At 33.8% G+C, this 25983-nt stretch overlaps 1 protein-coding gene across 1 annotated transcript in view; it reads left to right on the forward strand.

Annotated features, from left to right (window-relative positions):
* The first annotated feature begins 39 nt into the window (after positions 1 to 39).
* The window catches only part of LOC113494769 (equilibrative nucleoside transporter 1-like), a 38540-nt gene continuing 12596 nt past the window's right edge, over positions 40 to 25983 (forward strand). The window contains exons 1-3 of the mRNA XM_026873228.1: positions 40 to 237; positions 5708 to 5879; positions 25525 to 25632. Coding sequence (XP_026729029.1) covers positions 5789 to 5879; positions 25525 to 25632 — 199 coding nt within the window. The 5' untranslated portion in view covers positions 40 to 237; positions 5708 to 5788. The remainder of the gene's footprint in view (positions 238 to 5707; positions 5880 to 25524; positions 25633 to 25983) is intronic.

Here is a 25983-nt window from a genome sequence, read left to right on the forward strand (position 1 = left end):
CTATTACATTTCTTTAACCAATATGGGCTTGGCTGTCATTCAAGATAAAGTTCGTATTTTAAATGGCAATACAATATTAAGTGCAACGAACGACGCGAGCGGGGGTGGTTGTGCTGCACGTGTTTTTGAATTCTACTGTAATGCAGTTATTATGAATAAAAAACTTTAATATATCTTTTAAAAGTGTTAAGTTTACGTTAATATTTTATTGTTGTTGTGCCTGCATAGTATGTTTTGGTAAGTGTTAATAATTGAGTGTTATGATAACCACGCGCTCAGTAGGGCACATTTACTGATCGTCTTTGGAGTCTTTTAGAGTGAATTTGTTTTTTTTTTCGTCTGGAAGTTTGTTGTTATTTTAACCGCTAGTCAAGGTATGTTAATTGTAATATTTGTGAAGTTAAGTGCTGCTGTAGATTGGTAATAGAGCGAGATTTTGTCTTATCATTGCAAGAATGCGGCTCAAGCCCATAGTTATCTTTTTTAGAAGTGAACGGTTTACAATTTTCTCGGTGTGGGTCAATGCACACAGATAAAAGCTTTGGAAAGTCGTGTTCTTGTTCTTATTGATTCTTATTTGTGTTATTTCTTAGTCTTAAGAAAGAACTGCCTAGTAAATAAAACGAAAATAAAGTTTGGAAGTCAGTATTAATTTATTCATATTGTTCATGGCATTTGTTTATATATTTTTATTTTTTTACTTGAATATTATTCATAGAAACAAATATGATTTACTAAGAATCAATTGTTACAGTTGTTTTACTAAAGGAATTATTTACACCACTTAGTTTTAAAGTTTCATTGTCAAGTTGTTAACTAAGAAATAACCTCAAACAAATCAATACACAGAATGTTTTTAACAATTAATATCAATTTTAATATCAAAAACAATTTTTACCAGTAATAATATTCACTATCTTAATTTTATAAAATTAAACAAGAATATTACCATTTCATAAAAAGTAAAACAAATATTCAAAACAGTTGAGCATAAATAAATAAATAAATGCAACCATAGATCATGAAATATTTAAATCACTTTTTTAATGCAAAGACATGGTCAGTCGCACATCCTGCCTATTATGTTTAGTTTACACAATGAGCCAAGTGACTCATATTCATAATAATGGCTTTCTTTGAAACTTTGACACTAATAATTTATTTAAAGACACAAGTATGTACTTAAATGTTTTATTACATTAGTTTAAATTCAAATTAAAGACATTGGTCATGCCAAGTAAAGAATATTGGCTAAGTTTATTTAATTATAATTTAGCATGAAATATTATGTTTATGTCTATGGACATTACAGGATTTGTTTTTTTATGTTTGTTTTTTTTTTTGCAAAATATTTAAAGCATTGATATTATTATTTAGGTATGTTGCGGATATGACACTGCATTATATTACTATCAATGGCCTTACTAATATCAATATCTACATCATTAAAATGAGATAAAGAGATTTTATTTTATTATCAAGATAATTGTTGGGTAGTGACATAGATTACAATATTTAAATATAAGTAGATACAAGCAGACACTAATATCAAATAAAATATAGAACACAAATGTTTTGGAATCCGCTTAAATGGAGTATTGTTTCATTATTGAGGTTTGGAATGTCAACCCAATGTATGCAAGTACATACATTGACACCAGTTAGATGTTTCGTCTTTTTTTATAATTTTCTGTTTATACTTTGTAGCCAACATAAAGGGTTTTACGAAAAAACATCTTAGTGGCTAGAACATACATATAAGTAGAAATAAATTGTTGTCACCATAACTTTTGTTAGAGAACATTAGAGCAGAATTCAAACCTGACAATGTGTAATATCCGATTTCTCGATCGAATTATAATCAGTTTAGTCCTTTGTCAAATCTAATAATCGCGACTGTTATTCGTTCTTCACGAAACTCAGAAACAAACACACAAACAGATTTGACAAATGTTTGTGTTAATGAACGTTTGAGAATCCGTCTGTAAACATATGCCTCTGAATAGTCAATCAACTACAGCTTCATTAAAATTATTGATAAAGTAATGAACCACACGACTAAGACCTTGACCCGTCGCGATCCCATTAAGATATAATGCGACAAAATTTGTGCAGTCGCGTACAAAACAGAGCTAACGATAACGCGATTTAGCTGGCCACATTTTTAATGAAATCACTGTTTATTTAACATTTTTATTAATTTACTGTTTTTATGAATACACTGAAAGTTGACTAACACCGACACCATAAACTTCACAATTGATAGATTACACGGCCGAACACACACAGGCCGGGCTGTAATTAAAAGCACGACGTTCGAAGAAGGTTTTGCTTACTTATTTAAAACTTTTTAAAGTAATAATTAATCGCGATACACAATAAGTCAGTCGCTATTACAATATTATAAGCTTTTATATGTAAACAACAATCTAACAAACAATTTACTTTTTTTCGTTGGTTTTAACTTTTATACAATGCGAAGACTTTAAATTCAGTTCCTGCAGATTTATACTGTGTCTTTAAAGGTAAATGAATGGGATCCAAACTAGGACAACTGTAGGAAGGGTTGTCAGTTGCAACTCGCTTCGAGATACTTTGAAAGAAGTCTTACGGCGGTTCTTTGAACGTCTACTTCAAAAGCAGCTTTACAATGTAGACAAATAGTGTACGTTGAGGCTAGTATACTTTCAAAGCTTGGTAAAGTTGAAATAGAGTTAAGATCGGCCGTACAACTTGATTCAGTCAGATTTTATTAAAACTTTATGTTTGGGTAAGAAAAAAGCCTACCTACTGAACTTATACCCTCCTACTGAAGTTATATAAGATGGGGGTAAATTCAAACATATTTGGATGAAGGATCTCAAATATTTCATTAATTATGCGAAACTTGATTTTAATAAGCAAATGCATCCAAAACCCGCGATGTATTCTTTGTTAATTTAATTAAAGTAATTCCCTTTTGTCTTTCCTCTATTGCTTACAAAAATATTTTGCCTAAACATATTTGCCTCATTAAAATGACTGAGATACCCCGCAATATTTGCGTATGAGCTCTGCAGTCCGTGGGAGGTAATTTGTCTTTACGATACATTCCAGTAACTATTTATAAGACTAGTATTTGCACGCGAATACATCTGTGGCATTTTGAAAATGTTGAATCATCTTAGTAGTATTGAATGAGAATATCCTGTGAATGGTATAATAATAGTTTGCAGTAACGCCTGATGGGTAGAAGAAAAATATACAAGCAAGATCCCCGTGTCGTACTGTCAATTTATATTTTGTGAAACAATTCAATCGATCTAATCTGTTTTTTTTTTTACAACAAAGTTAAAATCTCTTTATTTGTGATCTGACGAACTAAATATTTTTTTGTCACACCCAGTTATCTTCCCCTTTGCGTTTGCTGGTTGCTTTTCTCGCGTGTATGTAGGTTGTCGCAGCTTATATCTTTCGTGGAGTAGAATCTTAAACGAAATCCATTATCCGAATTTTATCTATTCATCTAGTCATGTAGATTAACCATGATTTAACATATTAGGGCAGACAGGCATATTTCCTTTTACCGTACTACTTCAGAAGGTTTCAGGAGGTTAATGATTTCCATGTAATAGTAGTAATGTAAAAAAAGCTACATGTCTCTTTTTCTAAATCTTTTCATCGTTTTACAAAAGCGACAAAAAAACAAACATACAAATCAAATAACTCTTACTACACAGTCGTATAATGTGCGCCTGAGTGGACTAATAAACATGGCATCACACGTCAGGTCAACGGCCAATTGTAAATGATTCAATCAACAGCATATATGAGCTGTATTGAATTTAGCTGATAAGTAACTATGCTGCAATTGTATTACGGTGTCAATTTTAGTTTACCTGTACTTTGACTGTTGTTATTGCAGTTTTGTATGCGAAATCAGTTTAAGTTTAAGCCTCAAGGTCCAATTCGCAGATTATGTGGTAGGTTTTTAATTTTTGTAGGTAAGTCTGTGTTATCATTTTTGGTATTGGATTCGAGGTTGTAATGATAATTATAATGAATAAGACTACATTATAGCTATTTAATTAGTCTGAGCTGTTCCCTCTCAAAACCACACTACTATTAAAAAGAAAGTTTTTGAGAATATTAATGGGTATGTATGAAAACGTAATAATATCTTTACTGTTGAGCTACTAAGAACAATTCTAATTATGTTGGTTGCCATGAGAATCAATACCTACGTATAAAGCGTAAATAGACCATAGTTTTTACATTGCTCGGAATTCCTCGCTATCGTAGTACAACAGACCTCACGCCACAAGAAAACGATAACACAAAAAAAGAACTTTAACGCGTTGCAATAAAGGTGCTGTCAATTTCTCCAATGCTAATATACTTAAGAAGTTGATTGTACCAAAAGACCTTGTTAAAAAATGATAAAACGCCACTAACACTGATCTTTTGTTTATTCATATCTAGAATTGACTGTTATCACCCAAGATAAAGCTATTAATTAAGGCTGGCTACCGAATTTATAATGTTTTGTTTAGGCATTTCTGGGTGGCTCGGAGATCAACGTACTGTCTTGATAATACAAGGTTAAGGGTCGAAAACGTGTCTTTTATCGGTGTGTTCTGATACACTATTATATCTGTAGTTTTATACAAGCGACTCCTTGGGAGTGGTTTAATTTTTTTCGCTTTTCCACTTTCATTTAGCCAGTTTTATTTTTATGAATATACTCGAGAGGAAACGGGTAGTGTCAGACTCTTACTACAGGAGTTTTTTTAATGCCATCAAAGCTAAAAACTGGCTCTTAATAATAGAGAGGTGGAGCTAATTTCATTACTAATTATTTATACCTTTATATCTTAAAAAATAAAGGAACATGTGGTAAAGATTATGAAATTATTGTTTAGAGAAATTTTATCTTGATTGACGGTTATGGAGCACGTTACATACAAATTTTAATCTACGATAAACACACGGAAACTCGTATTAGATAATTATGAACTCTTGAATGCATTTTCTGTATAAAATGTGTCAAGGAAAACTTAATATTTCGATAAGGAACAGTTAGTTTTACTTCTTCTGAAAGTAAGTTTTGTAATGCCGTCATTGGCGCCGTTTACAAATGTTGTTTTTATTCTATCAAAACATAATTAACTCTCTTTTAAGGCGTGTCATCGCATTCAGATGAAAACCTTCCTCTGTACTTAGTTCGTATATTCGAAAATATTCCGATTTGATCAATGTTATCCTGAATCTTGTACCAAAAATAGCTCATCTTGCCGTGCATCGCAAAACATTGCACTGCACTTGATACTTCAATTTCGATCTTCAGTATTCAGAGGCTTGAATCATCACGTGTACATTCGCCGCCACATTTATTCAGTTGTGATTAGAATTACTTGACTCACACTAAGGGCAAGGTTTAAAAATATGTTGGACTTGATCGAACTAAAATCTCCTCGGTGCCTGCCTTTGCCGGGGCTGCAAGATCGCTCACTCTCGGCTTGGTTCCGGCCTATCATCTCTTTTTAGTATAGTAAAGATTCAGACGTTACATCGAGTTCTGTAAGTCACGCGACTTACTAGAGCTTCCATTACGATCGTATGCCACCAGATAGGCTGTATTTAACTGTTAAATTACGCATTTCCTATAAAATACCCTTTTTAAAGCCGAAAGTATATCTCCATCTTAACAGTCCCATTTCTTTTACAGACGCAGTCGTCGTTAGCGCCGACAAAGAACACAGATGCACGTATCATATTTATGATATTAGTGGAGCATTCGTGACCAGCCATGGAGATGTCGCACACGGGAGGGGCGGAGGCCGAGAGCCTGCTGCGGCCTGAGAGGAACGCTGTCGTCATGCCCGGACAGAGACAAGGACGTAAGTGATGCTTATACTTGCTATAAACATATGAATTAGGATGTCGCGAGATACTGTAGAAATAGGTAACACTCGCGACGTAGTTAGATGACTTGGAGTGTATTTTGACGGCGGTTACAAAATGTGTGGGATATTGTCAAATTTCTTATACATACATTTCGAATTTGGCCACCATACAACAATTGAACGACATTCTGTTTCAATTGCAGGCGCTTCATTTTACCTAAGATCTCCTCACCGCACTAGGGGTGTTGTAGCGTAGCTAAATAAGGCTGACATGATCTGTAAAATAAATATAAGGCCCCTTTATATTTTCGATACTGGCAACTGTCAAGATGATAGGTCATTGAACCTAATAGGTGAAATGTCATAAACATCTAAAAACGTAAACAGTTATTAGAATTAAGTCTACTTCCCCCTCATTGTATGATAAAATAACCTTGAGCTAATCTATAAATAAACATGTTGCTTAACATGTTATTGATAAAAGTCACGTCTAGTTATGGAAATCATTCAGATATGTAGGTAAACTGTAATATTACCGTAATACTAGAATCACTTGCGCCTTTTTTTGGCTAAAAAATATTACAAATATCTACAATCATAAAAGACCTATTTGCACTTTCGATTCGAATACACGAAAGATGCTTAGTGAGACTTCATCAATTGAATTCGTTAAGATGCCGCAGTTAAATGATTAAACTGGTGCTTGAAAAGCATCACCTACTAAGCATTTCTGTTGGAAAAGCAGCATAAAGGTCAAATACCAGTCGAAAATATACTTTTCAAATATCCATATAAAGATAACTAATCTTTGACTAAAATTGCTAATAGGCTAGCGCGTTCTTTTCAAGTGTGCGCTGGTCCTAAGGTTACAGTTAACTCATTCTGCGTAAAGAGGTAGATTGCTTCCTTTAGGATGATTCTGATTAACGTTACGTTTGTGCGGTCATTTACTACCGTTCAAAAGTAGGTACTCTTGTGTAGGAAGCAAGAACATAAGTATGATCAAATAGATTTTACAAAGGGTTAACAAAAATGCGGGTATTATATATGCTGTATTTCTTGTTCTTAAGATACAAACTGCAAAAGCGCAACCTGTAGGTGTTCTGCAAGCAAAGCTCAACAAAGGCGAACAAGCGAAAAAATTAAAGACTGCATCGCTCAATAGAGTCAAAGACTCTACATTCTTATTTTCACGAATATGCCTTATAAATAAAATTCCTACCATAGAGTTAAAAATGAAGACTGAAGAATTAAAATACTCTACCAAGTTTAATATTTGGTCTGTAAGCATATTAACGTACCGATATGGTATAATTCCAAACAGATAAGGCATCTTCCGTTCATACCGAGAACTATTGGCGAACATACAATAAATATTAAACAGAAAACTATGACTCATTTTTTACAACTTGATACCAAAACGCCGACAACGTCATTCGCAGTTCCTTTGCCAAAAACGTATGAAACAATGTACAATCACCAACAGAAGTTCTTAAACCCAATTCGATGTACTTTGCCAGTGTGTATTAGATGTTTAGTATGTTTTGACTGAACTAGGTGTCAATACTGTTTTTAACCAACATGAAAAAGGAGAAGGTCCTCCGGTCCGGATGAGCTGATTTTGACGATTATTTTTTAATTTATCGTGAAATAGTTGTCCCATCAAATACACCAAATATTCTCAGTAGTTTTTGTTAGAAGTAGGTTGCACGTCACAAGAGTAATTCAGTAAGTTGGATCACGTACAATCATGAAAATCTCATTGAAGTAACTGACTTCTATTGCTGACAGTACCCATAAAATTTTACGGAGATGAAATCATGAACGAATTCTGATCACGCTATTTAAGGTTATCCGAGATGTTCTAGGTGCAGTCATCGATTGACCTTGACGAGATTATAAAGCGGCTTTTGTTTGGGTGCTAAATTAGCGAAGATTTTGACGCAATGATAGAAAAACTGGTCATGCAAATGAAAGATGAGCTATATGTACATACCTACGACATGTTATCAAAGGTTCAGTGAACAATTTTAAAGTAGGTTGGCCGTAAAAAGCATGATTATATGTACTGGTGTATATGTATTTACATACGAGTATTTATCAGTCCACATTGTCTAAGCCAAGATCTCTTAGACTATTTCCATTAAACACGCTATCGATATTCATGTATAGTTTGTGAATGTAAAACTAATTTCTCTTTCTGAAACAAATGAGAGTTATTGTCTTTTTAATTTATGTTCGTAATTAAAGAGTTTGTATTTTATTCAGTAAATTCTCTATATAGGCGCGGTTATATCTCCAGAAACAGTAGGTTATGGTAAACTGTATACAATGCATGGTAAACGAGTATTTTAAGTTTGACATTAATTAAATTATGCTATGGTTATAATAAGTAAGAAAATACTTGTTCACTTAATTGTATAGTTATTAAAAGCCCACAAGGACGTAGTATTGCTTGCACAAAGAAAGTTGCCACTTATTTAATTACCTGTAGTAAAAAATAAAATGAACCTGTGATTACACTTACACACTCTTCGTACTTCTAACTCTTCCACAAGTAACCCAGCACAGCAAAAGTAACAGGAGAATTTGAGAATCTAAAGTAAACCAAGGGACCCGTTGGCCGAGTAACTGAATTGGCTACAAGTCACGCGTTGTCTTAATCCGGCACTGCATAGAGCAAGTCATACCTCATTTACGCGTATTACTTACATACACTACTCTATTGTTACATTACTCTATTGTTCATCTACGCGTAACAACAAATACCTGACAACAATCTTAATTTCTGCATAAAATATTAACTTTAAAGAACAAACACAATAAAAACGAGAACAAACAACATAATCCATTAAAATTGTCACTACAAAAGCGAGAGCAAATTTGTTTTCTTTATGACCGTCTTTATTACTTACATAAACTTAGTTTTACGACTTAAACTATTGCCTTTAGATAGTCATACGTAAATACGCATATAACTAGAAATACAGCACGTGTGGTCGTGTGAACAATGGACCATCGTGCTTAATACAGACAGCAGGAAATTATAATATAATGCATGGGTAATATGCAATTCGCATCGGGTCTTATAAGCGCCGTGTTTTGTTAGCGTCGTCAAAATATTTGTATAATTTTACGTCATCTAGAAATCTAGACTAATTTACATTTAATTAAATAGTGGCCAGTTTTTAAATATTTTTTTTTGTCTTCTTTACAAATTCTAATCGAATGTGTGTTAAAAAGAAAATTTCGTGTTTGACCAGTGTTATTAATTTGTATTTTAAATGCATTTATAATCATTGTATTTTAAAAGATACCGCATTGATATAAATATTGAATGATGAGAGATCGTCAATGAAACTGTTGATACTTTTGTACGCCCACGGTTTTATGTGACCGGTATTTAAAATGGACGTGAATCACAGCATTACATGTATTGAGCGTGCATTTTACATTTAATTAACATATTTATTGGATATTTCGTCTTTCTTTGTTCAACCGTCCACACATGCATTATCGGTTTATTATTTTTAGGAATGTTAAATGTTAAATTGAATTTTAATACCTTGGGAAGAATATTTCTGAATGACGAAGCCGCTAAAACGCAAACAAAACCGAGGTTAAACAACGGTTTGTCCAGTCATAAAAGTGATGGATGACCAATTTGTTTTTTTTTTCAGCATATCTGTACAAAACCCTTAGTATCCCAAGCCCGACTCGCATTCAATCGGCTTTTATATTGTACGCAATCCTTTTCTCACATTTCATCCTTGAATTTTCAATAAAACTATTCCTTCATTTGTCGTGACTCGTGAGATGACACAAAGTTAACACCTCCTCGCGAATAACGTAAGTCCGAAGTTAGCTCAGTAAGACCACAATTTTTAACAGTATGTAAAGAGTTTTAAGTAATAGAAGTTTTTTGAGACTTTGAGTTGCAAAACCATCTCTACTCTAGTGTATTTGTGACGTATCAAGCTAAATCTCTAAGCATCCTTAATAACGTATGTATAATCGTGATATTTTAAATTATATAATATATATAAAGAAACTTTTAATGAAAAACTTCAAACATTCTAAGCAGGATAAAAGTCAGCTTTAAAAGTTCAGAACAAATGGAAGCGCGAAATTATAAAGTTCAACTGAAAATTAATTCGAGTGAGTGACATCGTAATTAAAACGCACGATTTTTATTATTTTATATAGACTACAGGATAACGAGACAAGCATTGTTGTAGAAATACCAATATTATGTCTCTTATACAGCATGTTTAAAAAATGCCAGTCATGTGTTTAAATATCAATCCCTAGGTATGGATGAAGGTGAAAGCAATAGTTTATGATTGCACCAGCCTATAGATGCCCCACTCCTGGGCACAAGCCTCCCTCCGCATAGGGAAGGTTGAGCTTTGATTAACATGCCTACTGCAGTATCCAATACAGTTTTTCACACTATGATTTCCTTCACCATTTATCAGTGGAGTCAGAATAGACGTATAGGAATCTCATCTGCATATCGTGCATTTTTCACACAAAGTACTGAAACGACGCTATTCTGAACTGAATAAAATGGGATTCCTCGACAACTTTTTATCAGATGATGAAAATTTTGTTGTGACAGCTCAATTTGCTTAGAATTCTTGGCTATCTAGAAATTAGTTCGTTTACTTGTATCATGTGGAATTTTAAATCTGCCCTGGAATATTTTAAGTACGTTGTACATCGGTCTATTGGTAAGGCTCCTAAACAATAGCTGACCTTCTCCCGTCGATGTGCTATGTGGGTGGAATGGTGGATACCACTTGTGTGAAGTAGCTTTTATGTGACATATATACACGTGGAGCATTTATATGTATATATCTTCCTTTGTACAAGAATGTGAAGAGCGCGCTTTGAGATAATAACATCTTAACTCATTGTAACTCGAATACTTGTTTGTAGTATGTCTACAGAGAATATTTGGTTGGAGTCGAACGTCAAAAATACGGCTTGAGAGCCTGTACCATTTTATGTATCTAGTAACTCTATTGATAAGTTAAAACCTGGGTTCCGTCTTTATCAACGTTTTAGAAATCAGAGTTTAAAGTTACTAAATACTTATCAGGTGTATCTTTTTAGTTTTAGTAGGTATTAAGTTAAAGGAAAATATTTCATGGACTTTTTTTGTGAAAGATTTCGGGTGTGTGCTGTAAGACGAAATAATAGAGAGTAGGGCTATGTTTTAAATTAAAACTCCACGAAAAATACCGAGTGTACGTTAACGTATTCATAGCAATACTTATGTATCGAAAGCTATCAATTTAAGAGCATAACTAGACAAAATAGTGACCTCTTCAATTAAGAACACGCGGAATTGTTTGTTGCTTGTACCGTATTAGAATTACATTATATTAATACTGCTACTTGCTTGCTTCATTGAGGAAAATTCTTGCGGAAATGGTGTTGCGAAAGGCGAACTATGTACCTACTTCATATTTTAAATTGTGTTATTTCAACTAAAAAGTATTGTGGTCATGCATTTTAAATGAATACGTATCTTTTATATATTACATTCTATTAAAGATATTGTAAGGGTCAATACTTCTCATTTAAGTAAGATTTGTCAAAGTATATGGCTGACTGGCGTCAATAATCACACACTTTATATACTTTAAATCATTGCATTCAATAATAGTAAAGCACACCACATTCAATTGACTTTAGGTCTACGGTCACAAGTTGAAAGCTTCATTAGACCAATCTAATCAAAGAACACTAGGAGCAAACGGCCAGCGCACAGATAATAAATCAAATGATACAGACGCTGCTAGTGTTGCGACGTTATCTATGTACTGAGTGAGGTTAGGGTTCGGACATATTTGAAGGGAAATGCTTCTCTTAGTACTAGAATACACCTTCATCAGATGAAGCATTTGTGCGTCAAGAGTCACCTAACTTATTCCCCCGGCTTTGCCTGCGTGGAAGTCATACAAAAGTGTGCATAAAAAAGCTGATGAAATCGAGTAAGAACTCAATACGAGGATGCTGCCAGGATATTGGCTATCTCTATACTACACCACCAGATTAAAATTTGACTAGCTGAGATTAGTACGAGTCAATCGTAGTCTCGAAAATTTTCATCAATTAGTGTGATTTATCTATTCAGCCGTGACGCGGCTCAATTTCCGTTAGATATGAACTAAACTGTCAGATATAAACTAAGCTTAACAACTACAAAGTACAAGTACAGTTAGTAAATCTACACGGTACATGTGGCCGCGAGCTATCAGATAAACATTTACGTTGTCAGTCGGGGTTTATGACGCCACGTCCAAACATGAGGTTACAAGCTGTGCTATCAGCTCGTTAACAGCTACTGGATGTTACCTACTGAATAAGGACAGTATTATTATCATCGATTCCGAGATAGGCAACTTTATTCATATCCTTAATTATGTACCCTCTCTACTTAGGGATTGAAGTGGAATTTTGCGTAATACGGGTACACGCAAACTTTTCGACCTCGGTCAGATAATCACATCAAGGGAAAATATTCCAGGTGAAATACGATGTGTTGTTGACTTGATATTCCCGGTCCTATTAATTTTGGGTCAAACTGTAAAAGGATTATGAGTGGGGTCCACCCTTCTAAATTTGTTCTTCCACTTTTTACCCTTGTTGATATTTCGGGGCTCCGCGCTGTTTGTATAACATACGATGTCAATACCTCATTGTAAATATGCATAATACATCATATTGTTGATACACACGGTCATGATACGCATTCCAGGTGTCGTATGCCTCTCGCTTCTTCTTACAAAGCATTTTGATATTTTTGACGAACGAAGGGTTATTTTGAGAATGACATCGTACTCCTAAATTCTTGTATTCTTATTACAAGTACCATTTCTATATGGTCGTATTTCGAATGTTAAAGGTGTATCGGATATTTATTTAAAAAATAACACCTGAAGCCTAGCCTACAATTGTGAATTAAGGATGCAGTTTCACGCCGTGTCACGCTTCCACAAGTATGATAATACAATAATATTTGAGACGGCGGTATGCCCTTTATCTCAAGCGCGCTGGCATTGCTATTTCAAAATAAATCGTTAGAGGTTTTACTCAAGTAGGTCATAACTTCTTTATATTTTTGCATTACGGGACTCTCGTTGTCTCTGGGCTTTTAATGTCATGTTATGCTATTGACGTCATACAATATTTATTGTTCTTCTTTGATAAAATATGGACTTTGTTTTCCATTGTCTGGTGCCCTTTCAGACTGCTCTCAAAACGTTTGGTTATTGAGTAAGTTAGACGATTGTTTGTATTTGTTCAGTTGTATGAGTAGAACTTAAAAACTTAGTTGGTCATGTAGAAATTTGTTTGTTTTCTACATCATTTAATATTCATCCATATAAGCTGTATTTATTGTACAATGTGTATGTGAACGTTTGTGCAAGTAGTTACCGATGAATCTGGTTTCATAAACAAAAAACGCAGTGGCTTTGCGTATCACACTTCACTGAAATAACAGTAATATACAGTATCGTTTTAGTAGAAGAATTGAACAGATTTGGTACATCTATTGTAAACCTACCATCTAGAAACAATACTCTTCATTGTATGTTAATAGCGAGAAAAACCTCGTAAATCACAGCTCTTGATAGTCCACAATAATGAGTCCACCATTCAGCACATTTACTTGTTGAAACATTTTATCACAGCTCCGTTTGCCAGTTGCCAGACATTTATCCCGGTGACAACAACCAATGTTTATTAACTTTTCTCTCCCGAAAGCCGTGTATTTCATATTTTCCCCCGGGTTAACCATAAATATAGCGATACATTTTTATTGGCCGTAACTTAGTTTCTAGGATTTAGTACGATCGTACTCTTGCACGCAATATTTTTGATGTATAATCACCATAATTTGTTTGTAGAAATTGTAATTTTTATATTAATATGCATATTTTTGACTGATTTACTATGTTAAATCACAGAAAATTATATCGTTAAGATAAATATACTGATTATTCACGTGGTGTTGACCTGATTCCGTTACGTGGTGATATCGGTCGTATATTAATGGGATCAAGGTTGTTAAACAGATTTATCGGATAGCGGACAGCTGGTGACAATGATAGGATTTGTATCAAGTCTGTTACGGGCCTTGTAGTAAAAATAGGTGTGAATAGAGACTATTTAAATACTGGTGTACTGATCCATGGTTATCGGAATCGTCCCACTAGTCCGATACGGCATCAGCGGCGGAGTTCAACTCATGATTAATTATTCCGGTTGATTTCGAAATTAGTCGGGTGATCCCGATGAAAACGTGTTAGTGATCATTTTGAATCCTCCTCACGAAAGTTATTATAATATCATACCCATGAATGGATTTTGAATATGTTATTTGTTAAAATATCAGTTTTGTTTGGATATCTGTCCGTCTACAAACCACCTGTCTTATCAGCAAGCGGTTTTGTCGACCTTCAATATTTGTTGTTATTCCTCTGTTTATTGAGTTGTAATTACTTTGTTTTTTTGGTATCGCATTTGACTATTCATATTGTTAAGATGATAATGAATCACCAATATAATTACACTGATGAATAAGACTAGCAGTTTTCGCTTATTACATTTAATTACTGTCGCTTTTAACCTTTATACAACGGCTATAATGTATTTATAAAGGCCAGTCGTTTTTAATATGAAATCTGAAGATCTTGTTGCTCGTAATTGTCAAAAATTAAGTATTCTATTTTTTATTCTGTACAAATACCTTTGCCTAGAAGAAAGAAATTTATAAGTTTGTAACATAAACATTCAAAAAATCAAAAATTAAGTATTCTAGTGCACCATTTACAGGGTGTATGATAGTAGTATAGTCGTGCAATTTGCCCAGTGCTGCTACATACTAGTCAGTAGTACCTACCGTTTATTTGTGATTGTTCAAGATAACATTGTTGTCAATTCTTATCACATTATGTCATATTTGATAAAGATTTGTTCTTATCGAAATGTAAATTTTCTGTTTTTGCCATTTTTACTGATCGGAATGTGTTTTTGTGGACATATTCATAGATATTTTTACATGTAATTATTTCTTATTCAATTGTGTATTATTACTAAAATAATTCTCGTATAAGTTTGACTCTGTAGAGTGCTCTACCTAATAAGACTATTCTCAAAAATGCTTCTATTTGAGATTAAGTTTAATATTCAGGCACTGAATACCTGAATCCCAGTCCCTTGTACACTATTATTGTGAATCTGGCACACTTTAAAACAACAAGAACAATGCAGAGAAAATACTGAAGAATAATTTAATTTAAATAATCACGCCTTATCAAGGTCTATACCGATAACTTAAATTGGTGCTTAAGAAAATAAAAGCCAGTCGTAATGGAATTGTTTTCCCTGTAATTATGTCCTATTCACCCATTAAATCTCTCTGGTAATTGCTTTGCTAGACATGCTTTGTATGCAAAATTTTAGTCCAATAACTTGCCAATCACGTGAATATTGTAAAGGTGTAAGTTTATAAGAAGCTATGTTTGTGAGCCTAAACGGCTGGACCAATTTCTATGAAATGAGATGAAGGATGCTGTTGCCGATTTCAATCTCCACATTGTCTTACCCCCGCGGTAGTGATCGTCATAGTGATAGCCCCGCGGGCAAAGCTACGGGCAAACACAAGCACTAAAAAATATCGAAAATTGAATATGCAACTTTATGATTATAATATAAAAAAATATGCTTACAAATCAAACCGATCAAATAACGTAAGTCCAAAGCTCTAACCCCAACCTTACAGTAAACAATCCGTCACTGAACCAATAAAAAGGTTTGAACTCCGATGGAATATGAAATGTAATCCGACCTGTATTCCACAGATCATCATAAAAATGATTTTTACTCTCAAACAGGCAAACCCTTAGAAAACAAAAGGTAACATCGGGTTCACAATACTTACAACACTCTGACTTAAACATCGTCCTTATTTGAATACAGTAAGGTTGGTTTTCCATCCTTTAATTTTGCCATATAGGTAGGTTTTCCTGTACTTTGGTAAGGCTTTTCGTTTCGGTAAGGATGAATAGCTTTCACAAAAGTATAGTCTCCCGTAGTCATTCAATCTCGGTAATCTCATACTACCTCGTTTCCGCCTTCCCGCTGACCTATAATAACGAGTAGGGTTACTATACTCAACTTTCTTTTAGCCGTTTCTGAGGGCACGGCAGTGCCCCTGCCAAGTCTCGAGCAAAACGGGCACGGCCGTACCATCTTTTCTCGAAGCGATTCGCGGCTGTTTCGCCCCCCCTGTATCTTCGACGTGGACAAAGCTAGGAGTTTAGCTTTTCGGGGAATAATAGTAGGCATTAGAACAAGCTTAAGTTCGAAATTACATGCCAATTGAATTAATGGTTTAGGAGTTACGGTCGATCAAAGTTACACCATTTTGTCACTCACTGACTCACTGACAGATCATCAAAAATCTAAGGTACTTCTAGCAGACTTAGAAACTTCAAATTTTGCACCAAGATAGGTCCTTAGCCACATATAAAGGAAAAATTATAAAAACATTAAAAAATAATATGCCATAGAAAACAATTTTATATTTGCGGTTTGGCAAGAACATTATGTATGGATTTTGACTGCATTGTTAACTTTGTTCGTTGTTTAAGTACCTATTCAATTGGATGAATACATACATAGAATAGAAAAGAATAATATAAATGTAATACACAGACTATCATTAATACAAATTAATACATAAAATTTATAATTCATTAAATTAATAAAGCTAAAACTCCATTGTATTGCGATAAATATTGTATGCGCGCTCGATAGATGGCGTTGTACGTGTCTGAATCGCGCTATGGTTTCGTTACAAAGCGCAGTCTAAGTAGTACTTCAGAATAATTCGATAATTTTCATTTGATAGCGCCACCTGTCTATGAAAAACCATTTCGAAACTAAAAAATATTGTAGTGATAATTGATATTCGGAGAACTTTACGTGTTATTTAGTTTAGTTTAGCTATAGTTTGAAGGTTAGTAGATATATATATGCATATATATATAAGTTTAAGCTTGTTTACATTAGAAGTAACGAAGTCTCAGAGAAGAAACAAAAGAGATAGAGATAGAGAATGGGTTCTAAGCAAAGCAGTAGCTGAAGTCCTAGAAATTATGACACCTAAAAAAAAAGAAAGAAATACACTTACAAAAAATAAATGAGATCCCACCAAAAACATTAAATGTAAAAAAATGCCAAGTCTCTCGATGCAGTCTTTCCATCGTAAAAAGTTTTGAGATCTCATAGAAGCCAAGTCCTATTCAAAATATTTTGTAGTTATAAATCAACATTTAGTAATTGTATCAATAGTTTTCTTTATATTATAATTATAGTGACTTGGCAATGAGCACAAATTAAAAGCTGCTTGATGCCTGGAATTATGTGCAAATGTTACTGACGAGACCAGTGATCAGATTATTTGTTATGTGTGAATCATGATGGTCACTACCGACTACATGCTCCAATACAATAATTAAGAATACCTTACGGGCCATCGCTTTATGAAAGTAAATGAATCGAGAGTACACTAAGACTGACTGCCGTTGCCGAAATTCGGTTGGGACGACACGGATAAACCAAAAGAAAATTAATTTTGTGATATTAATCTATGTTTGCGCATGTTTACGCATGTTTACGCATGCGGTGTGTGTAACTTTCAACTCCTACAAATATGCCGTTTTATTTGTTTCTTCTTGTGCTCATTGCCAAGTCACTATAATTATAATATAAAGAAAACTATTGATACAATTACTAAATGTTGATTTATAACTACAAAATATTTTGAATAGGACTTGGCTTCTATGAGATCTCAAAACTTTTTACGATGGAAAGACTGCATCGAGAGACTTGGCATTTTTTTACATTTAATGTTTTTGGTGGGATCTGTATTACGAAAGTACAAAGTCTCTCTTCTCTTCTTAAATATCTCTGTCCTTAGTTGTTACAGTTATTAGAATCAGTCAAATTTAGAGAGCAAAGAAAATGTATCTACTTGAAGCATCTAATAAATAAAATTCAATTTAAGTGATTATTAATATACTCAAAGGTCAGAACAAGGGTGTCGTTCGGGAGTCGTTAAAAAAAACCTTTGATCATGAATTGACATACTGGTTTTGACACTAGATATTTTGTAAACGCATTTACGCACTAAACAGAAATGGTATCAGTGCTATACTGAGATTTCTATCAAATATTTGTTTCAATTAAACCGTGCCGTTTATAAATTAACGAGTTGACAGTTTAATTAGTTAATTACACTTTTGATTTCATTGTTATTGTGTACGTGTTATTAAATTATTATAAAAAACAATATTAGGTCACGGTTAATTTAATGCATTTGGTCATTTAGTAGCGTGTTAACTAATTAATCTATTAACTAACTGTTGGTATCTTATTTATATATATTCCGATTGTAACAAATTAATTTGTTAAAGTGTGAAACAACGGAAATACAACATAACTCTTTCAGATTTATATTCAATAGCATATCGTGGGCGTATACGGGAATGTTATTGCGACAGATGACACTTCACCTGCATACTTACTAGTATATTTATTATAACGGAATATTTAACAGTGCATTACACTCAGAAATTTAGAAATAAGTAAGAAGTGTCATTTCGGAGACAGGAGATTACGATTGAATCAAAGTTAAATAGTTTTATAATTTAAAGGCTACTATTATTTTAATTTTACAACAGACTAAGCTGTCCACAGGTGGCTACAGAGCTAGCTACAATAGCTGATTAATTCATAGTACGTTAGTCTTTGTTTTGTTGTTTTTTAACGACTCCCTCACTAAATAATTTAATCCTTGTGTCAGGGGGGGTTTCACAAACATACAAATCACATGCATAATCACACCCAAACTCGGAACAAGCATTCGTGGATAACACAACTACTTATCTTACGCGGGGATCGAACCCGAGACACGATGCGCACAGTAGGTTTGGCGCGGTGACCTCAACCACTCGGCTGTTTGTAAAACACACACAGAAACAAAAGTGTAATAATAATTGCTATGTCCGACACATGTCTTTGAAAACCGGTGAAGTATGGTGTTCCTTGTCATAACTGCTTTGAACCCGCCAAGTATTGTTCGCCTGCATTACCCGAGATAAACTAACTGCTAACTAGTGTAATCAGCTGCGATAATAAGACTATGTTAATTAACCTTAATTGTTGTCAGAATTTGAGAGATTCTTTAACTAAATAATATGTTTTGTTTAGTTCAAACTGTCGGTGTGTTTGTGTATGGTAGTGTCAAGGTAGTGTATTTTTCTTTTGAGTTTTTCGTTGGTAATTTTTAACTTACGCATTTTGATTTCAGGACATTACATACCTAAGTATTTTAAGTGTGGAGTTAATGTTCAAACAACAACATTATTAAGGAAGTTTCTTAATGTAACGTACACATAACAATATTATATTTTTAGAGACAAACACAAACAGAAACTATAAAATCATGAAAATATTATTTTTATTTTTTACATACACAGGGACAGCCCTCATTCTTTTTTTATATATCATTACACATTAAAAGTATGCGGCATGTGTTTGAATACTATAAACATTAAACACTATGCAGTGTTGCATACAAACCATGAAGCGTTTAAACCGCATATTATATCCTTGTTTCCATAAAATATAACGAAGGGTCGTAATATGTATATTGTAGTGTAATAATTATACAATTTGTAGTCATTTTAGTATTATTTTAGTTAGTACACGGTAATAATAAATTAAGAACAAAATATTTCTTAAAGATTATAAGAATCACTTGAATAAAAGTTTTTCTAAGTTAACCCCAATTCGTAATCTCAAGCGTCAAATAGTTATTCATTCTCATAACCATCTTCGCGTCCAATACTTAGCCTCTAAGCAATACTATATCGTGCTTATAAATATGTATAACTATTTACCAAGTCCCAAAACCGGTTACCGTTTGTAAAGCCTCCCAAACTCGCCAGTAATTATCCAACTTATCGTATAACAAGACATAATTCAATTCTTGCTATTCTTTCGACATATAAGATCGATGTCTAAGAGGGGTATATACCGCATAAGTGTTACTTACAATTAATATTATATTGTCAAATGGCAATACTAGTTCCCTTGCAGTTGTCTTGTGGTTCCTAACGAGAACACGTCTCTAACTTATTGACTGCCAGTGTTAATTTAATGTTTTGTTCATAAATAATATTAAAAAAAAAACTAGTCATTCAAGATATTATAATACAAAAGAAATAAAAAAGTCAAGATGGTGTTTAAATATGGAACGTTTAATGCGAATCGGCGGAAAAGTAAGTAGTTTAATTGAGATATTCGATTTTTGAACGCTTCAGTTTGTTGTGTTACATTTTATTACGCAATCCTTTAATTCTAAATCAATTTTGTTGCTACGATAACTTTCAATGTATTGATTTGTATCTTTGTGTCGTAGTTTTTATAAAGATCGTTTTAATATTTTATGTTATTTCTAAACATTCGTTTATAGTGTGTTTATAATACTTATTAAGAGAGTATACACATATTCATTAAATCTCGAAGTATCTTATCTCGAATATTTGACCTAGGATTTCCATCTTGTTTGATCTTGCTGATTTTATAGTGTTATATCTCTAATCTTACCACACCAAACTGCAGTATTAAATAAACGTGTTTTATTATCATTGAATTATACTAAACTTTCACACTGCGTGGGTGTGCATATGTGATTGTTCAAAAAGCAAGCAGCGATTTACAAACTATGTGCCTACTACTTGTAAAGTAATTTTGGGCCTCTCCGGCACCGCATTGCGTACAAAAACGAGCTTAATTCCCTAACATATGGCAACCCTTGTGTGCCAAAGTTTTCCCCTCGCAAGATAAATATTTATACAGCCTACAGGTGCCGGCTACTATTTTCATTTGTACACATGTTCCGTGTAAATATTCATAAAAGTAGTGTTACACAATCTGTGTGGACAGGTCTCGCTTGTGGTCTGGCTGTGGCTTCGCGACTGTGGTAGATATCATTAAGAATGTCTCAAAATCATACTCAAATTACTTAGTAGGACGATATATTATTGTGTGTTAGGTAACGTACCTATTATTTCGTTGGGCCTGTATACGAATATTTAATTATATGCATCGAGTTATATTTTAGCAAATGAGGCGATATATCTGCAGAAATATTTTATAAGTTTCTAAAGTAACGTAACAATGTAATAGCTATATCGCTTGGGAAATGACAATTTAAGCAGCGAAATCCCAGTTGTTTTTGCGTTCGAGAATTATATTATACATGCAGGGTCATTTTTAAAGTTGTTTTTTTTTTTAAATATGATAATGTTGCAACTTCGTCATATCTTGTTATTTGCTAATTCCTCTTTAAACTTTCTTTTACGAAAGTACGCAACGTAAACAATTTGTTATAATGTTATACAAAATATTATAATTTTTACCAAGTGCAAAACGAAAGGGACATTAAAAAGCCTATTTTAAGCACTAACGTTTGCAATAGTACCTTTTTACAAGCGATAAAAATAAAGAGAAAACGTTTATTACGAGTGAATGCGATAATACAGCTATTGTTGGCCGATACGATAGATTGGATCGTGGCGTTATACGTTAGCCCGCTCTTAGTCCCCATTACGTTAATACTGTAAAGGAAATTAGTCTGCCGCAGTGCATTTAGCGTTTTTATAAAAAGCTTCCGTAACTATAATAAAAATACAAGTTTGTGACCTACTTGTTGCTGTCGTATTTATGGTGCAAAAAGTTGCCGTTTAAATTTACTAAATAGGTGTGTTTTTGTTTTAAAATGGGTTATCCAGTGCATTGAGGTAAAGAATTGGGTGCCATGTACAAACACAAACCAATATTGGACATATCTGTGAGGAAAATGTAAAGCAAGTGGTATATCATGAAAAATTGTAATTTATGAAGGTAAATATCATGATATATTTTAGCTAGAGAACCCTCCTCGGTTTTACACCCCAGTGATTTCGGTTATTATTTAACCAAATAAAAATACATTTCATATACTTATTACGACATTCCAAACGAAGTAAGTTTATTACATAAACATAACTCATTAAACGCTTTTCTATCCGTGAAAACCGAATCGAAATTCATTTAGCGGATTAAGAACAATTCTCAGCAAATAGACCGACGGCTTAATGCAGAGACGGGAAGGTATAGGACAGTGATTTTCAATCTGTAATATAAATCTATACATTTACATTTCTAATCTTAATGTGCGCCCATTCACGAGTAGGTATCCAATTATGTTAATTGCAAGAGCGGGACATTTTCAGGTAATTTGTCGTATTTAAAATCTCATCACGAGGCTGTAAAATACATTTGATCGATTTCCAATCTTGAAGACTTGGTATTTTGGCCGGCCTTGGTCTGGGATAGATTAGCTTTCAATAAATCTGGAATAACATATGAGAAATAGGAGATTGGAGAGGCTATTGCCCATACGAGATTTAAACGAAAATAGTTTAACCAATAGTTGTATTTCTTTTTATAAACTTTACACAAACCCGTAAAATCTCATTGCAAAGTTGTTTGCTAAACAACTATGCAATAAGTAATATATTTCTCTACGCCGTTCCCGCATTTTGGACGTATTTTAAACAGGCCATTATAAAATGTTGTTTCTGTAAGCGAGCTAAAGTAGAGAGGGCGGAACAACAACCATTGCAGCCCTCCTTGTGTAGCCGAGGGCTGAGGGTTGCTGGCATGCACTTGTCGCTTTAAAACGTTTGTTATTGCTGAACATTATAACTTTATGTTATGTAAAGTATAAATATACTGTATTATGCACAGGGAGGGCACTGTAACTATATTTATTGTTGTGATATTATTAGTTTGACGTGTCTGCCTGTCGTAGTGTTGATATCGTCTGCCCGTGGCATTTTAGCTCCCGAACGGATTGGACGATTTCAATTAAGTTTGTTCTGTATGAAAGGAGTATTTAAATTGTGGGGGAGGGGGAGGGGTGAAACTTATTACCGATGGGGTTTTTATAATTTCTAAGCTGCCTGATTTTCCTAGAGATGGCAGAAGAACATAAAAATTATTAAAAATCTTGGCGCAGATTATGAAATCTGTCAAATTTATTGTATGTTAATGTAGATCGTAATCTGTTAATAGTCTCGCTATGTCAGAGTAATTTCACTTCTCCATTTTCTATGGTATTAAAGTTTAAAGATTAATGTTGTGTTATTTACTGTATTTAAAAGAAACATTAGAAACCGGATTCCCAAAGTAGTTTATGAGTAGTTTCTTTGTAATAGTTTGTAACTTGTCCTACTTGTATTTACTTCATTTGATTGATTAAACTTTTTTTGCAGTAGGTGCGTGTCTAACAAAGTCTTTCTATCCAATAGAAAAAAAGTGATGGTGGTTTGGTAACGTTGCTTGACCAGATTTTTTGCATAATATACAATCTAAAGTTGCTATATCAATAGTAACTTTTTTGTAGAGCTCTCATTCAACGTTCTCACTCACCCTTTTAAAATTAAATCATAAGTTGTTGGTATTTACCGTAAAACTGTTTAAGTCATGTTTTATTTGTTCTACCGTAACCAGAAACCGCTTACTCATTCTTTTGTCCTTCACATTTTTTGACATGAAATCCATAAATCGATTGAGTACGTTTGTTGGGTTGCCTAGCTGCGTAACTTGTAAATCCTAACTAACACGTGTATTTCAACATAACCGAGCTACGCTTAACTACAATATACGTTTCGTTTCCGTATTTAAGTAGCGTAATGCAAGATTGATGTTTGTGTACGTGATGTGTTTATAATAACGGAACCCGCTTTGTAATGTCGGCGTTTATTTATGTGAGCTTAATTAAGTCGGGTGTAGCTTTCCGAGTTCACTGTTTACTTTTTTGTGTAGGATCGATATTCAGTGGATTGCACTTTAAAAATCTAAAAACGTTTATTCATATTAGTCCACAAAGTAGCACCATGATTCCCTTCACAGCTTTTCATTCTAAAGAGACAAATTACGATGGAAATTGCTCTTTTACAATAGATCCAAAGATTACTTGAGCTTAATTGACCGACGTACAAACGTCACTTGAATGAAAAATCGTTCGTGTCATGGTGCCTCTGTCGCTATACAGTCGAATATAGAGTCAAACAGAGAATAAATGGAGTCACTTTTGTTGTTCTAATTATTCTATCTAACGAACAATATAGCGATCAAAACATCAAACTTAAATTGCCAAATTCGTCGACTAATGAATATAATATTCGAAAGGACTGTAAGTAGGGTGTTGGTTGCTAGCAAAAATCTATAAGTACCAAAACATTACACACATACATATACAAACCGCTATTAAATATTAGATGCTGTGTATGTTTGACAAGATTGTATGAAAAGGACAAAAGGTGCTAAAACAAGATCAGAGAAAGTAACACAGTTTTTATTTTACAACAGGAAAATTGATTTTCCTTCTTACAACATATTTCCATCGGTTTTAGCTTTACCCTACAATATACATATTTAAGTGATCGAGCGCACGAAAGGTTAAGTTTAGGTCATTAGGGACAAACTGAGGCTTAAACTATCAAACAAGTTAATGCTATTTCAAACAAAGAAATCAAGCTATATTTAAAAAGTGTGATTGCTGGAGATTGTCTTATAAAAAGTATGATAACTCCAGTAAAGATTTTGGGTAGGATTTGTAAGAAATGGCGCATTAAATATTTATCTACAAAAGTCCTAAAGGTCGTGGATTCTGCAACTGCTATAAGTATCTATCTACGATTTGGCCTAAAGACTATAAGCCGATCGAGGCTCACGATTGTTACTTACTTTATTATAAGAACTTAATACATTCGAGAGTCCGTATAATATAAAGACTAATAACACCAAGAAAGAGCTAGCCACTTCCTCATGGTTCACAATAGATCGCTGAAGTCGATCCGAGAACGATCCTCTATTGTCGTTTCAATTAAGCCGCACATTGAATGCAGATGTTAACACGTTATGACGGTCGTACCTATAAATCTAATAGATAGCTCTTTAATCCATGTTTATGGTAGACATAATGCCATGCCACCAGTTCTGTTAGCTTGAACTTGGCTAATCACACTACCGCGTGTCTGTAAAGGGCATGGTAAATTCTTTTATTGGTTATTATAAACATCTCTGGTAAAAATTTAGCGTAACCGCATTAGCACAGTGATAAAAAATTATGTCTAGCTTAACACACTTAACCTAAGTAAAAGTAATGAAAATGTTGTACTAGTTAGTTGTAAGTGATAGAGTTGATAAGCCTTTTTTTCACGCGGGGAACGTCTGGAAAAGTAAAATAGTGGGACAGTATCATTACATTACTATGTTTGTACTCTGAAAAAAAAAATGATTCCATCCTGCTTACAATATAAACCACAATTGTATTCCTATTTAAATTTTTCGTGACAATAAATTGCTTAAAAGTAGGTCTAAGTGGCGAATATTTTTTAGACTGGCAAAAGAGCCTGAAATTTCTCAGCCCCATTACTCTAAACTGTAAAAAAAATCCATGTATCCTAACTATTATTAAACGAATGTTATTACTTATTAGGTTGGGATGCGGCGGACGAGAAGGCGCCGTTCCTTCGCAACGAACCGGTGAAGCTAACGCCGGCCTGGGAGGGCACCAACCTGCCCAATGACACGCTCAACTTGAAAGGTAATTGGATTCTAACACGACTGTTAGGCCCGGCCCACATATAGCGAACACCACAGCCATTTTACAACGTTCGAATATAATAGTCAAACATAGGCAAAAAAATCTTTGATATAAAATGACAACTACAAAGTGCTGCTGGAGCGTTATCTTCTTATTATGCTCTTTCAATCTATACCCTTAAATACTTTTAAGTGTATTAAAGAGAATTGTGCGGTTTTCCTCTATATGTGCGCCAGTCCTTAACGTTACGCTGAGCACGATACGTTGGAACACGATACGACATGTTATACTCAAAGGCAGCTCGTTTTGAGATGTCCGCAACTGTATGTATTTCATGCTTAATTGAGTTTA

The sequence above is a fragment of the Trichoplusia ni genome, chromosome 6 (assembly GCF_003590095.1).
Source record: "Trichoplusia ni isolate ovarian cell line Hi5 chromosome 6, tn1, whole genome shotgun sequence".
In the NCBI taxonomy this organism is placed as follows: Eukaryota; Metazoa; Arthropoda; class Insecta; order Lepidoptera; family Noctuidae; genus Trichoplusia; species Trichoplusia ni.